The 14,490-nt window shown below is 31.8% G+C and overlaps 2 protein-coding genes across 2 annotated transcripts; both read right to left on the bottom strand.

Annotated features, from left to right (window-relative positions):
- Nucleotides 1-439: 439 nt before the first annotated feature.
- On the bottom strand, nucleotides 440-1,848 carry LOC132253742 (uncharacterized). The gene is made up of 3 exons (XM_059736662.1): nucleotides 1,311-1,848; nucleotides 981-1,215; nucleotides 440-900 (listed from the first exon to the last, which is right to left on the bottom strand). The coding sequence occupies exons 1-3, from the start codon at nucleotides 1,611-1,613 to the stop codon at nucleotides 440-442; spliced, it is 999 nt and encodes a 332-aa protein (XP_059592645.1). The 5' UTR covers nucleotides 1,614-1,848.
- A 107-nt stretch (nucleotides 1,849-1,955) lies between these two features.
- LOC132253741 (L10-interacting MYB domain-containing protein-like) lies at nucleotides 1,956-2,911 on the bottom strand. The gene is made up of 3 exons (XM_059736661.1): nucleotides 2,588-2,911; nucleotides 2,017-2,493; nucleotides 1,956-1,964 (listed from the first exon to the last, which is right to left on the bottom strand). The coding sequence occupies exons 1-3, from the start codon at nucleotides 2,909-2,911 to the stop codon at nucleotides 1,956-1,958; spliced, it is 810 nt and encodes a 269-aa protein (XP_059592644.1).
- Nucleotides 2,912-14,490: the final 11,579 nt, after the last annotated feature.

The following is a 14,490-nucleotide window of genomic DNA, read 5'->3' as shown; positions in this document are numbered from 1 at the left end:
ACTTTTTTTTAACTTAATACTAAATAATGCTTAATAGCATTAAGCATTAAGTTGTTTGTTTTTTTAAAATTTTATTTCTATTAAGTATTAAGCTGTTTTTTTTTTATGCTGAAAACCAATATCTTAATATTTTAATGTATTAAAAAAAATATAATTTAACTTATTTCTAAAAAGTTCCAAATAATAAAATTTTTATAATAAATAATTTATCATTATCATTCTTACAAAAAATAATTAATATATTTATTTTTTATATAATTAAAATAAAATATTTAAACTTAATAATATGAAAAATAATGGATTGATAAAAACCTAAATCAAATTAAAGAAAAAACATAACAATTCAAGTACATATTTTCAAATATCCGAAGACATCACATTTTATGCTAATATCTAAACATTGCATTTCTTACAATGGTAAAAAGCTAAAAATGACAAGTTAACTAAACACTTGAAAGAGTTCATTTGTGATTTGGTTTCGGAATTGTTGCATGAATTCTTGATCAGATGCTGCAAAAAAACTGCTTGTAGTTGAGTTTTGATTTTGATTGGCATTGTCACTTTCCAATTCCACTTCATTGTCATATTCAGAAAATAATTTATCCGCAACTGAGATTTGTTGAAGAAAATTGTGAATGGAGAAGCATGTCATGACAATTTTTGTTTGAGTAGTAAACGAATAAGGTGTCATTCTCTTCAAGATTGGAAAACGCGCCTTAACAACACCAAAAGCACGTTCAATGACATTTCTTAATCTTGCATGACATTGGTTGAATATCTCCTCTTTTCCTACAGCTTTACCACCACTACGAAAATCACTCAACCAATAGCGCACATTACGATATGGTGCCATAAAACCTCGACTGTGTGTGTATGCTGCATCTACTAAATAATATTTTTCTGAAAAAAAAAGGATTGAGTTGATTATTATAATGAATAAATACAAATTATATTAAATAAAATGAAAATAAAATATTTACCTGATGGGGGCATTGGAAAATTATGTTGCAGGTTACGAATAGTTTCTGTCAAGACTCTTGAATCATGAGTTGTTCCTTCCCATCCAACAACAACAAACCTAAATATCATGTCAAAATCACAAAGTGCCATAACATTTTGAAAACACTCTCCTCTCCCACGACCTCGATAAGGTACTTGTTGATTAGTGGGAATACATGCATGGATAAGAGTTCCATCAATTGCACCAACAACATCCTACATGGTAATAATTCTTTAAAATATAAATAATTATTTTTATATGAGAATAATACAAATATGATATGAATAATTAGAAATAAAAAATAATGTACCTTAAAAATTTGTCTTAGCCGACGATTGGAGATACCATTTGAACTATCATTGAATGATGGAGGAGTAATCATCTCTTTTGAGAAATTCACCATGGCCACTAAAACCTCATGGAAGTATTTATGAATTGTTTGACTTGAGTGTTGGAATCTATTCTTAATCAATCGATTCCGAAGATTATGACTAATAGTCATAAGAAACATGGTCATTTTCTCTTCAACATTCAAATGTTTACTGTCAACAAGCCATCCTTTTTCTCGAAACATGTGACATAGAGAAATAAATCCATGTTTTTCCATCCGCATTAGTTCATAACATGTGCTAGATGAACCATTTAAAAGCTCTTGAATGAAAAGTGAACCTGTAAATGATGAAGTAGAGACTCGTTCCTTATTAATGGATGAGTCACTCAATAATTTGAGCAACAACACAACCAATCTTCTTTTTAAACTCTTGTCACTTCTAACTTTGTATCTTCATCTTCACTTGATGATGATGAACTTGAACTATTTGAGTGATGTGAAGGATTCTCCATAAGAATATCTATTATAAAAAAAAAATAGTTATGAAATAAAAACATAAGTTTAAATGTATCAAATATCCAAAACAAACAAACCAAAAGTACCAAATTAAAATCATCATATAAGTCATATACCCTAGGCATTCCACAAATCTAAAACAAATATTTAAAAAGTTATTTTCGCAAGCTTGAATCCATCTCATTCGCTCTTCGTCACTTTCCATCTCCATCCACACCTCTCTGTACTCTTTCTTCTTGCAAAATGCATTAATTGCTACATAGTATAATGGATCCTCATAAGTCAAAAGCCTCTTCAAAATCTTCATGCATTCTTTGACTGTGGGTCCTTCAAAATTCTCCAACACATTCACTATTCTATACATTTCTTCTTGAGTTTGCTCTTTCTTTCCTTTCTTCTGTTTTTTCTTAGAACCTTCTGTTTCATCATTAGTATTTCTTGGCAAATCCTCATCTTCTTCTAAACTAATTGAAGTTTCACTAGGCATAGATGTAGAATGTGTTGATGATTCCTCAGCCCCAGAAGCTATCACTCCCCCAGAGCTCCAATTTTTAGACCCAGTAGCTAACACTCCTCCAAACAATGCCTCTAATTCTTCCACATTTGCTAATGGTTTAAAACGGAATTGTTTAGCTTCTGGATATTTCTATTTTACAAGATAAACAACAAATTAGTCATATATACATATATATATAAGATAATTATTTTTAAAATTCACTCAAATCCATAAAAAAAACTACCTGTAGATATTCTTCCCATTTTTCAGCTGGCCAATCAAAAGTTTTGGTTACAGAGTTGTAACCATGTCCTGTCATAGTCATCATTTTACTCCAAATGAGATATTGTCTTTTCATGTAATCCCACCCATTCTTAAGTTGTTTTGAAGTATAACGTTTTCCAAGTAACTTCTCCAACTCTTCAGCAATTCGAGGCCAAGCACTAGACTTTAAACCTCCACCTGATCTAAAGCCTTTGTTTGCCTCTTGAAGACAAAGATCAATAAAGTGTTTTCTTTGGATGGGGGCAGTCCAATTTGCCCTACTAATCTCAATATTTTGACTCATTATTGTACAAAAAACCAACCAACATTAATGACTAATTTTCAATTTTCAATTAAAGACAATAAAATAAAATAAAATAAACTTCAGTTGGTTTGGTATGTCTAAAAAGAAAAGGAAAATAATTTTTTCTAACAAAAATATTAAAAAGGATTATATGTAAAGTGGGAGAAAGTGAAGGGGTGCTTTTGAGGAAAGTAGCAGCTCATAAATGGTGGAAAGAGAGAGTAAATGGTGGGGGCTGTGATTCTGTAGGAAAGGATAGCACAAACACAAAGAGGTGAGAAAAAGGTCTACTATGTATTCATAGTAGACTGTACCCAAAAGTAAGAAAACTTTGGATTTTGCTATTGCACATTAAATTCATCATATCATTTTCAAGTTTCTGAGCATTTATATCATTTGATTGTGTAATAATTACACAAGATCTGCACTCTCAAAATTTCAAAGCTTTATAGGGTCATAGCTAACAAGGTAGAGTTGTGTGTGTAGAGTGTAGAGAGGAGGCACAGGCAAAGGCAAAAACATGGAGGTGGTTCAGATGTAGAGAAGATTTGTGGAGTATGCAGCATCCTTGCATTTATATGTATTATTAGATACATGGTAAATATTGTACAAACTTGAGCAAATGATTGAAAGGGACATAAGAAATACCATAATTTTTACAAGTATATATCCAGCAAACAATTTCAATGCCCCTAATTATGATTTCTCATTTTCAATAGAAACCCCCAGTCACATAAGTTATACTCTGATAGGCCAATGTTTCTTGCCATCTAAACCATTTGATCTAATGTCCATTGTTTGTGTCATTGTTTCAACCTCTACATGACTTTTTTTTTTTTTTTTTTACTTTTTATATGATAAGTTAAAGCCCATACAAATTCTAAAAGATAAAGACCCAGCAACCTTGGGGTGATTTAATCATTTGCTCAAGTTTGTATAATTGCTTTCTTTAATCACCACAAGGAATTCTCTGTCGGGTTCTACCATTGCTTTGTAATAGGACAAATTATCTTCCAAAGCTATTTTAATCTTGTGGGTTATAAAATATTGATATATTAGTTTTTTATAATCAGAACAAAAGAATATAATTTGGGATATGGAAAGGGAAGGGGCAGCTTATGATAGAAGATTACTTTGAAAGCCTGATAATCTATCTGATATTGATAATGGCATTATGTTAAAAATTCCAAAATCAGCATTGGGGTTTAAGAAGAAAATGATAGGAGGAGATGCTCTGTTTGAGCCTCATGCCTTTGATCCATCTTTAAGATTCTGGAACCTCATTGCTTCTTGGTAACAAATTGGGTTCTCAGCAGATTGAGTGGATATTGTATAAAAAAATCACTGCTCATGTAAAACTAAACATTTCATATGCCAAATCATTTTAGAATTAGGTTCCTCTGTAATTGGTTTCTGGGCTCACAGGAACTGTAAAGCCATCTTGATCTTTGTGGAAAAAGAAAGGAATGATTTGAATTACCAATTTCTTTGGCAATGGGGGGCATACCATTCTTAAAAAAGCTGCTAATGACTTAAGGAAGGGTAAAACAGGATAACAAGAGCTTGGCATTGGAGTGGGGAACAAATTATGATATAAGAGTGAATAGGATTGCCAAAGAGCATGAGCCTCTGTTTAAACTGGGGGAGAAATGGGATATTGCTATGGCTGCCATGTACCTTGCATCTAAATCCTTGTCCATGTGAAATATATATAACTTCTCCTTATGAAAAGGAGATGATGATTCCTATGGAGAATGACCCTCACATTTAGCAGTCAAAATTGCCTCTAAGGATGGATTCTAATTGAATAGGTTACAAGGGTGACTATGTAAGCCTTGTTTAAGAGATTAAAAAATGATGGAGAAAGACAAAATCATAAATTCACTGTAGAGAAAAGCCCATGCTGCTCGGGATGGGCTGATCCTTCTAAACTATTTCACATCAGGACAAGATGATGCATAAGTCCAATGCAGTAGGCAAGTGTAGGAGCCATTTTTGGATGATCCAAACCCCTACAACCTTACAAAAAGGACTCAAAAAATCCTATAAACCCCCCAACAATCAGAGAAACCTTTCATCTCTACAACAACTTTCAATGGCGTTCAATCATTTGGAGGGGGTATTCCACGTTATTTAAGAACTCTCATGGGCGTTCTAACAAACAGTTTGAGCACAAATGCTCTACCCAACAAACTATAATATGAAATCAATAAGATTAAACCCAAAATTTTTCTTCCTTAAAAAATAACCCAACAAACCACAAAAATCACAACAATCAAACAAACCCAAATTAACAATGAGACAACAACCATATCAAATAGGCTCTAAATAATAAGATATCACCAAACAAAGTTTTTCTTCCTTAAAAAATAAACGGACCTGCAACACGTGAACCAGAATGCTCTATTGAAAATGAGAGTTTTAGAAAGAGAAGTACTGGAAAATGAGACTCAAATGCTCTATTGAAATCCTAAAACCAAAATAAATTTGGGTCAGTTACCTTCGATTAGATCAACGATGCTGAATGAAAGAGGAGCTTCTTTCCAACTCTGTAGTCTCGGAAGGAAAGCGATGGAGGAGGAGAATGAAGAAATTATTGCTTTGGGGATGAGGTGAGGGTTGAGGATCGGGGTTGCAGAGAGCTACAAGGGATGGGTGGGTAGGTTTGGGCGTCGGGTTCGGGTTCAATCGCATTTGGTAAAGGTTTAAAAAATTGGCTTTTTCTAAATAGAAAAAGCCAAATTTTTTAGCTTTTTTTATTTAGTCAAAAATTTTAAAAATTCAGTAATAAGTCATCAAAAATTAAAAAAACAAACAACCTAAATTCTGAAAGCAAATTGTTTTCAGCAAAAATCCAAAAAAACAAACGCCACCTTATATTTACGTGTTTTTTGTATTCAGCCTCCACTCTGTCGATGCTTCAACGATCATCTGTTGTCACCTGCTAATCAGCTGTTTTGATCCCTCTACTCTTTCTGAACGATAATAAATTTTGATGAAACCCATCTCATGGAGTGATGACATCTATTGAGGACGCTCCTCTCAAATTAAGATGGGACCATGACATGGAGGATTTGGTGCATGGGCCTGGCATCTATCAGCTTAAATCAAAACCCGCATCCGCATTTATCACATACAACAATTTTGTTGCCATTTGTTATTTGCTGTATCAGAAACAAGCGTTATCAAGGTCAGTGATCGTGGTGTTAATTCAAGACGATGACAATTATTAGAGAGAAAAAGAAAGTAACTGATTAATTTTGTCTAACTAGTATTTCAGAACTCTGTTCCTATAAAAGTTGGCTACTTGGCGATTTGAGCTGCCTTAAGGTTTCTCAGGAAAGTGTACCCACATCTAGCCTGTTTTTTGGCTAGATGTGGGATGTTGTGTTTGAATACTGGTGAATAAACCAAGCTCTAAAGGTGAATAGAGAAGAGTCATCCTGTAAAATTTACCCAGTAACATAATTTGGCATGTTCTATGATGCTAGTATAACAAAAATAATTTTGTCAAGTGAGCTGCTTTTTCCTTCTCTTTAAGTGGTTTCTTGTGGGATATTTCCATTCAAAATAAAACATATCACGACTGCAACAATCTGAATTTGTTTAAATATCCTAAAGCTCATTGCACTTAACCAATGAACTTGATGGTTAATCAACAAAATTCCATATAGAGCCCACATTGTGTACCCGTATCCTGTTAATCAACAGCAATTTCCACCTGCATGACTTAACTCACATATATCCTAAGCTCGTTTTCTCAGCTCTCACTGTAAATGCCGTACTTCCCAAGCCTTTCTACATTTTTAGAGAGGAGCTCTACTTTTACAGGTCTGATGAAACCTACTACTCCACTAAATTTATGACTTTCCATATATATATATATATATATATATATATATATAAAATTAATCCTTTGGAGTCAACGTGAGTTCGCTTCTCATTGGAGGGGTCCCGCGATGTGGGTCCCAATCGGTGAACCCCACTATCTTTCTTCCTAAAACACCCTCAGGTCATATTCCTTATTTTAATTAAAAAACCATTTAGAATATTTAAAAAAAAATTAACTTTCAATCAAAAATAATAATTTATAATAGTTAAATAAAGATAAATTTTTTTATGTAAGGTATGGAAAAAAAATATTATTAATCATTTGCTATATTAATTGTAGGGACTCCTCCCTCTGATAACACGTGGCACACATCTCTTGATGACACGTGGCACACATTCTCATCCGGGTTAACCCCATCCGGATTTCCCCAAGAGTACACGTGACGCGCTTCTCCTATCCGGACTACCTCAAGGAGAAGCACACGACACTCATAAGCAATGCATCCGGACGACTAAACATAGGCCACCCGGATACATTGCCCAGATCATTAACTAAAGTAAGCAAGTCTTGCACGTTATCACAACAGCCTGTCATGGCCCACGTTCCGCCACCTGCAGAGTGAAAGGACAAGATGAAGTGACAACAAGTCACTTCCCACGATCACTTCACATGATCACATACCACGATCTCTGTCAGCCGCCCGTAGGGTGATGATGGCTCTGCCACCACCTAGTGTCATCATGACAACACAAAATATCTCCCCACCATTAAAGAGGGGAACAAAGCTTCTGATGTTATATATACGAACCTTCACACAAAAAGGAAGGTAAGCTTGCTATACCTAGTAAAAGGTCAACTGATTTATCTTCATCTCTCTAACCATGACTGACAAAACCTTCGGAGGGTACGTCCGGACACCCCGTTTGGACGCCTTTTGCAGGTGGAACGACTGAATCAAGAACCTATATTAGTTGAGATCGTGCGTCCATCCATTTGGCAACTACGTGGATCACCAGGGACGTGAGGCCTCAACATTAATGATTTTTTTTTAATATTTAGTAGATTGATCAGTGCCAAAATGACAATATTTAAGATAAATAAAGAAAAAAAAAGAGTAAAAGAACCACAAAAACGTGAATTAAATAAAAAAAAAAGTAAAATATAAGTGAAATAATGCATGTCTTACATAGCAAAGGTTTATTTTATATTTAAGTATTATTTTTTATTTATAATTATATTTTAGGTGTCTCACAAGTTTTTTAATTATATTTTATTTTCTTTACTAATTCTCACAAGTTTTGCTTCTTTTTTAATAATGTTAGCTACAAACATCACTACTAAACGCATTCTTAATTAACCAATTAAGTGATTTTTGGTTGGTTGGTGTTAGTTAAATCCTTTCACCATTTTAATGATTGATTAATTTAAATATAATTATATTTAAATAGGGCAAGCTAGACAATGAGTGTAAGGAGGCTAATTAATCACACAAGAGTGTGAAAAAATGGGAGATAATGTCTATTTTCTTCCTCCTCATTTTGCTATAAGGATTCATCCTAATCGGATAGTGGATGGTGTTCGCCATCCTAATCGGATTTGTTTTCATATTAGTATTCTTTTTCCTCATTTTGCTCTAAAGATTCATCTTCGTAGCATTCTTTCTCCTCAGAAAGCCCTAACATCTATTTTCTCTCTCTACATTTTTAGAGAGAGAAGCTCTCACCGTAAATTTTGTTACAGGTCTCACTGTAAATGTTGTGACCCTTTCAAAAGCCTTTAAAAAGAGCCTCGATTGAAGAATAACTCACTTAACCTTAAATCCACCATTGCCAGAGTGTAGAATCTTCGTCTTTGGTGCGCTGTCGGTGAGAAAGTAGCAGATCGTGGTTGTATGATAGTAGTGGAAAGGTCCAATAGTCTGAGAGGTTGTAGATCATGGTCTTCGTGGTGTGTTGGGGAAAAAGATAGTCATTGCAGATCGGTCTTCGTGGTGTTGGGGAAGAAGATAGAAGACAAGGGTTTCAAACCAACAGGTAATAACTAATAGAGGTAATAAAGGGAAGAATATCGATTTTTATTTTGTTTCCTTTCTTTTGCCTCAGTTTGGCTGTGAAATCATTATTTTATTACAAAATGCACATTTATATCTCTTTTCCCCCTTTTTGCTATCGTGTTGTGCTTAATGAACCATATGAGTATATATATACCCCTGTGTATATGGTTTAACACACTTTGTTGTTGCTATAATCTATCTTTCCTTTTCGTTTTTTTTTCTTTTGTAAAATAGAAAATGGTGGTAACTTTTATTGACAATCCAATAGTTTTTAATAACTCACTTTAAAATTTTTGAAAATAATTTTTAACAACATAAGATTAGTATATAGTAAGAAAGTTCTTACTTTTTACATATAAGTTTTTATTTAAAAAAAAAACAGAAAATGTATCCAAATGAAGTAAGGTATGGTTTGGATATACTTGTTATTTTTGTTTTTAAAAGCATAAAATGATAAATCCTATACAAAATGTAATAATTCTTTGAGACTCGCAATAATGATTTTTAAAAACCATTTACGAAAATGAAGAATTGGAAAATAATATTTATATAAAATTGGAGAATTCATAATGATAATATTATGATGATATTAAATATATTTATATGTAATGTTTTTATTTTATATAGAGATTATATTTTTAATTTATTAAATTATGTGATTTTTTTTTATCTTATAATATTAAATTGGTTCACTAAATTCTTTTTGTATGGTACAAAAATATAAAATACATTTATATGGTACAAATATTGTATTTTTAATTTATGTTTTTATCTTATAATATTACAAAATTAAATTACATTAGGAGATTAATAATTATTTAAAACAATTTTTTTTCAAATAATCATAAATGATTTAATAATATGGAATCAAGGGTATGTATTTACATGATATAGAAAAATTACATTTATATTTGAATCAATTTTACTTCATTATATCGTGTAGATTTTTTATTTTATAATATTCTACAATTAAATTACAATAGGAAATCAATAATTATCAAAAAATAAATTGGTTCACTAAATTATTTTTGTATGGTATAGAAATATAAAGTACATTTATATGGTAAAATTTATATGGTATATATATATATATATTGTATTTTTAATTTATATTTTTATCTTATAATATTGCAATATTAAATTACATTAGAAAATTAATAATTATTTAATTTTTTTCAAATAATCATAAATGATTTAATAATATAGAATGAAGGGTATGCATTTAGATGGTAAATTACATTTATATTTGAATCAATTTTACTTCATTATATCATGTAGATTTTTTATTTTATAATATTATACAATTAAATTATAATAGGAAATCAATAATTATCAAAACAATAAATTGGTTCACTAAATTATTTTTGTATGGTATAGAAATATAAAGTACATTTATATGGTAAAGTTTATATGGTATAGATATTGTATTTTTAATTTATGTTTTTATCTTATAATATTGCAAAATTAAATTACATTAGAAAATTAATAATTTTTTTTTCAAATAATCATAAATGATTTAATAATACGGAATGAAGGGTATGCATTTACATGGTTAATTACATTTATATTTGAATCAATTTTACTTCATTAGATCATGTAGATTTTTTATTTTATAATATTCTACAATTAAATTACAATAGGAAATCAATAATTATCAAAACAAACTTTTTTAAAAGATTTTTTTTTAAAAAAATATTCATTTATTTAACTATTATTTATTTTAATTAAAAAACATATAAATAAGTGGAAGACAAAAAATGATGTACTTAGGTGAGATCGTGTTTATTGTTTTTTTAGTAGAATTTATTTTTATATGGTAACAATATGAAACATATAAGTGAGTGGAAAATTGAATATTATAATTCTTATATAAATGTGTTTATATATATTTAATTTGAAAAGTAAGTTGTTTTCCTTTTATACATGGTTAGGTTAATATTTCAAAATGACTTCAAAACATTATATTAGTTGGGAGCATGTAGAACTTGTTGGTGGTAGTAGAAGAACCACAAAGTGTAAATATTGTGGGAAAGTCATACATAGCGGTATAACAAGATTAAAGCAACACATCGCACATATATCCGGACAAGTGGAAGGATGTCCACGTGTATCGGTAGAAGTGTCATATAGTGTTAGACAACATATGTCTGATACTTTAAAAGAAAAAACACAAATAAAGAAAAAAAAAGAAAATGAACGACTTTTGAGTTCCTTAAATAAAGAAAATTTCTATGAAAATGATGAGGGTGATTCTGATGATGAAATTGAGGAAGTTGCTATGTCTGATTTTGAAAGAAGACAAATGAAACAAGCAATGAAAGAAATTCGTCGAATTTTTGAAGAAGGTAGACAAAAACATCAGAAGGGTGGTAGTTCCTCACAACCTTCTAATGCTAGGATTAAACGCAGATTGACATGTAGCTTCAGTGTAAGAGAATGAGCTAGCATACCTCCAAAAGGAATTGACCCCTACATGTTCCCATCAAAGCAGAAATCAATAAAAAAACTTGTTTTCTAATGAAGGTGTGAAGAAAGTATGTAAAGTTATTTCTAAATTATTTTTCTTTAATGCAATACTCTTTAATGCAACTGACAGTGGGCTTTACTATCAATCAATGATTGATACCATAGCAGAAACAAGTCCAGGCATCAAGGGTCCCACTGGATACCAAATTGGAAATACATATTTAGATGATGAGCTGCAAGAGCTTAAGGTATATATAATAACATTGAAGGCTAAATGACTTATATATGGGTGCACAATCATGTGTGATGGTTAGATTTCTAGGACTTGAAAGCCTATCATCAATTTCATGATTTATTGTGATAGAAGTATAATATATCATTCTTCAATTGACACTACCAATATACCTAAGACAGTAGACTACATCTTTTCCCTTATGGATAAGTTGTAAAGGAGGTTGGGAAGGAAAATGTTGTTCAAGTAGTCACTGATAATGAGACAAGTTTTAAAGTAGTCAGTATGTTGTTGATGGAGAAGTGGAAACATTTGTTTTGGTCTCTTTGTGCAGCCCACTGTATTGATTTCATGCTTGAAGATATTGCAAGCATGAAATAGATTAAAGAGACATTAGATCAAGCTAAGATGATCACAAGATTTATTTATAATAACTTGAAAGTAGTGAATTTAATGAAAGTGTTTACCAAGGATATAAATATGTTAAGGTCGGGAATAACCCGTTTTGCCACTTAATTCATTTCATTTGAGAGTCTTATATGTTATGAGGCTTATTTGAAGAGAATGTGCACAACAAATAAGTGGCATGAATTCAATAAAGATAGGAACAGAAAAGGTCTAAGAGATAAGGTATCCAACCTTATCTTAACTGATCGATTTTTGAAGAAGATAGGGGAAGTTCAAACCATTATGGAACCTCTCGTCAAAGTATTGAAATTGGTTGATCAAGATAAAAAGTCCACAGTATCAATCATTTATGAAGCAATGGATAGAGATAAATTGGCTATCAAGGCATCGGTCAAGCAATGGGAAAAGTATTGAGAAGTCATTGATAGAAAGTGGGAAGGTCAATTGCACAACCATTTGCATGCTGCAGGTAATAAAAAAATTATTTATATATTTTTTATTATTTTTTTCAGTACAAATTATTATAAACCGATTATTATTTAACTTATGCCGGCATATTTTTAAAATCCAATGTTCCAATATTCAAAGCACTTCTCCAACCATTTGGAAATTAAAGTTGGATTAAAGGAGGTTATCAAGAGTTTAAAGCTAGATTTGAATAGACAAGCAAAAGCTATTAACAAGGTATAATAATAGTTTGTGACCTTTATATAATACATTTTGTATATGTAATGTGCATTAACAAAAAAAAATGTTAATGATGTAGGTGAAATTATTTGTTGACAGTGGATGAGAATTTGGAAGTGCACTTACAAAGAAAGCAATAAATCAATCTCTTCCAAGTACTTAATACATTTACATCTATTACAAATAAGAAATTATCATCATTTTTTGTTAAATATATCATAGTGATTAATAAGTATGCATTTTCTTTATTATAGTTGAATGGTGGAACAACTATGGCGACGAAGGTCCACATCTACAAAAGATTGCTATTAAAATTTTAAGCCAAACTTGTTCTTCATCAGGTTGTGAAAGAAATTGGAGCACATGATCATTGATTCACACAAAGTTGCGCAACCGTTTGGCAATGAAAAAGTTGCATAAGTTAGTTTATGTGCACTACAATATGTGACTTCGAGTTAAGAATTTGATGCAAGAACGAAACAATGAAGATTTATACAATCCAATTGATCTGAATAATATCTTTAATGATGATGATATATTAGATGAGTGGATACGAGAAGGAGAGGAACCTATTTTATCATCTGATAATTTGGATTGGTTGGATAAAGGTCTTCCCTCTAATGAAGAAGGTAGAGAAACAGTTCATGAAGAAGATGGTGCCACAAATTGTAGAGTTAGTACGCGTACAAGTAATGCTACACAAGAAAGAAATGTTGATTCCCGCCGTAAAGGTAAGGCTTCTAGAAAAATTTCTTTAAATTCTAGTAGTGATAATGGTGACAATGAGGGCAATAGGCGGGGTGGTGGCACTAGTGGGGGTAGTAGAGGAGTTGGTGGCATTGGTGAGGGTACTAGAGGAGATGGTAGCATTGGGGGCAGTTATGTTAGTCAAGTAGATCCTAGCATGTCATGGGCACAAGGAGGTGAAAATTACTATACCACGCAAGATACAGATCATGGATATCGACTAGGGATATGGGAACAACGAAAGTATTTGGAAAGACTAACTACATTTCCTAGTGATGATGATTATTCTAGTGGGCATGATTATCATAAATCAAATTATCACCGTATCGATGGGCACTTGCAAAATTTGGGTATGAGATTAAGACCGTATTTCAGAGGGGTAGATGGTAGATCATATCACACCTTTAGAGACTGTAATAGCTCTTCTAGTACTTTTAGTAGAAATGATTTTGATCGATTTCCAATTATGCATCCAGAGGGATATTCAAATACTGGAACACAAGCTAGTGATTCATATGGATATGATCAATCTTCTGATAGCAGTAGCATTGCTTGTCGAGGTTTTGGATACTATCAATATAGTGTTGATCCCGAACAACCTTCAAAACCATATTTTCCTGATTATGGATCATCAAGTCAATCATCTCAGCCAACATATTCGAGTTATGAACAACTCTTTCAACCATATCCTCATTACGGGAATTGCCACCCTAATTTGTATACTGATTCATTCCCAATTGGTGTCTTAGCTGATTCATGTCCAGCTGGTGCTCTTTGATTGAGAGAGTAATCAACAAAATTTATAACCTATATCACCATGCATTAGGATAGCTTAGCTAATATAGCATAATGGCTCTAGGATCGTTCACTGGGAAGGGTTTTCAACTCTCAACTGATACCAATTCAAAGTAAATTGGTGCTTTTTCATTTCAAGGTTAGCTTAAGAAATAAAACACAAACTTTGTTTAAATGAGGTTTTGTTTAAAGTTAACTAAAAAGAAAGTAATGGAAATTACTTATGAAGAAAAACATTCCTTGGAGGTTTAGATTCACAGGGGAGGTTCCTTATGCAAAAACAAAGCTCTGGTCATTTGGTTCATTTCCTCGCATTAGAGAATTAACATATAGTCAATTCTTTAATCGGTGCTGTACAA

The sequence above is a fragment of the Vitis vinifera genome, chromosome 5 (assembly GCF_030704535.1).
Source record: "Vitis vinifera cultivar Pinot Noir 40024 chromosome 5, ASM3070453v1".
Classification (NCBI taxonomy): domain Eukaryota; kingdom Viridiplantae; phylum Streptophyta; class Magnoliopsida; order Vitales; family Vitaceae; genus Vitis; species Vitis vinifera.
Note: the sequence above shows the minus strand (reverse complement) of the source record. Positions and strands in the feature narration are given on the sequence as shown.

What these genes read in the sequence shown, in the direction of transcription:
- LOC132253741 (XM_059736661.1), bottom strand. Translation starts at nt 2,911, where the DNA reads ATGAGTCAAAATATTGAGATTAGTAGGGCAAATTGGACTGCCCCCATC. An exon ending in AATGGGAAGAATATCTACAG is followed by an intron (nt 2,494 to 2,587) that starts GTAGTTTTTTTT and finishes CTTGTAAAATAG; the next exon opens with AAATATCCAGAAGCTAAACA.
- LOC132253742 (XM_059736662.1), bottom strand. Translation starts at nt 1,613, where the DNA reads ATGCGGATGGAAAAACATGGATTTATTTCTCTATGTCACATGTTTCGA. An exon ending in GGCTAAGACAAATTTTTAAG is followed by an intron (nt 1,216 to 1,310) that starts GTACATTATTTT and finishes ATTACCATGTAG; the next exon opens with GATGTTGTTGGTGCAATTGA. An exon ending in TTTTCCAATGCCCCCATCAG is followed by an intron (nt 901 to 980) that starts GTAAATATTTTA and finishes TTTTTTTTTCAG; the next exon opens with AAAAATATTATTTAGTAGAT.